The sequence below is a fragment of the Suricata suricatta genome, chromosome 4, assembly GCF_006229205.1.
Source record: "Suricata suricatta isolate VVHF042 chromosome 4, meerkat_22Aug2017_6uvM2_HiC, whole genome shotgun sequence".
NCBI classification, from domain to species: Eukaryota; Metazoa; Chordata; class Mammalia; order Carnivora; family Herpestidae; genus Suricata; species Suricata suricatta.
Window position 1 is genome coordinate 463,019 of NC_043703.1, and position 1,629 is coordinate 464,647.

The 1,629-nt window shown below is 53.4% G+C and overlaps 1 protein-coding gene across 1 annotated transcript in view; it reads left to right on the forward strand.

Moving 5' to 3' along the window:
* The first annotated feature begins 975 nt into the window (after positions 1-975).
* The window catches only part of ATP4B (ATPase H+/K+ transporting subunit beta), a 4,461-nt gene continuing 3,807 nt past the window's right edge, over positions 976-1,629 (forward strand). The window contains exon 1 of the mRNA XM_029938386.1: positions 976-1,087. Within this exon, the coding sequence (XP_029794246.1) occupies positions 976-1,087 (112 nt within the window). The remainder of the gene's footprint in view (positions 1,088-1,629) is intronic.

Sequence of the window (1,629 nt, forward strand, 5' to 3'; positions counted from 1 at the left end):
AAAATATGGAGGGAAAAAAAAAAAAGAAAATGATCCTCCTGGGGCATGTTTTTACTCTCTCAAGGACCATAAGCTGTGTAATCATTAAGGAGAAAAAAAAATGTGTAAACCCCTATGGCATAAAAGACACTGACTTTCTTAGTAAAGTGTGGCTTTACCACCAAAAAAAAAAAAAAAACAAAACAAAAACAAAGAAACAAAACTATGAGTCCAAGCTAAAATTCCATTTGAATCTTAGGGGGCTCATTTTGCTAACAAACTCTAAAACATCCTAAAGAAAGTAAGTCAGAACAACTGACTTTTCATTATTCTTCTTCCAAAAGAAAGCTTCAAATTTGGCTACCCATGTCCCCTCAGACAGCAAATGAAATCCTAAGTCCTCAAGTGCGATACCTACTATTTAAATCAGGCTTTGACTTAAATATTTGCAAAGGGACTTCCGTGACACATTCATCTCATTGCGGAGACAGGCACCCCAGTGAGCACATCACGGCCCCTGCTACTCAAACCGCCAAGGTCTCTTGCGTCTGGCCCTGTGTCAGGTGGTCGGGGACCTGCAGCTGTCCAGGCAGTTGGGCCACCCGGCAGGTCAGCTCACTCGGGAACTTGGCACTGGGACAGGCGGCAGCCCCAGTGATTCAAATGTGCTGTCCGGTGACACGTGCCCTGGACCCTGGATATTGCTGTGACACTAATGCCATCAGCACAGCCCACCAGGAGCCCCCACTGGGCCAGAATCTGCATTTCAACAAGAAGTCAGGGGCCAGAGCAGTCAAGGACATGGCCAAGGGCATTCTGCAAGGAGTGGCAAGGTGGGGAGGCATCTGATAGCGCTGTGTTTGGATAGGAAGGCGTGATAACAGCACCCTGGTGTTTTCTCCGGAGCCTTGACCTTCAGGGGAGGAGACTATAAACCCACAGGCCGCCCTCCTCCCCTCGGGCCAGGTGTGGGGAGCACCCCGTTCTGCAGGGGCGATGGCTGCGCTGCAAGAGAAGAAGTCATGCAGCCAGCGGATGGAGGAGTTCCAGCGTTACTGCTGGAACCCGGACACGGGGCAGATGCTGGGCCGGACGCTGTCGCGGTGGGGTGGGTACCCGCGGGGACGGGGACGGGGGTGCTGAGCGGGGCGGGGGGGTGCCTGCAGGGACGGGGATGAGGACGCTGAGCGGGGCGGGGGGGTGCCCATGTGGACAGGGACACTGAGCCGGGCAGGGGGGGTGCCCCCGGAGACAGGATGCTGAGCGGGCCAGGGGAGTGCCCACAGGGATAGGACACTGAGCGGGGCAGGGGGGTGCCCGCAGGGACGGGGACGCTGATCAGGGCGGGGGGTTGCCCACGGGGACGGGACACTAATGCTGCCAGTGTCAAGGTGCCCAAGACCCAGGCCCTGTCCAGGAGACTGCATGTCCCTCACCAGATGACCCCAAAGGCCCGTTCTGGCTCCCAATCCCTCTGACAAAGTGGGTTCATTTGAGAGTCGGCTGCAATCAGCCATAGGCCTGAAAACAGCATATTTAAAGCTATGCTCCCAAAACTTAGGATTTTTATTTTTAATTTCATTTAAAAGAATTTTTTAATGTTTATTTATTTTTGGGAGAGAGACACAGAGCATGAGCAGGGGAAGGAGA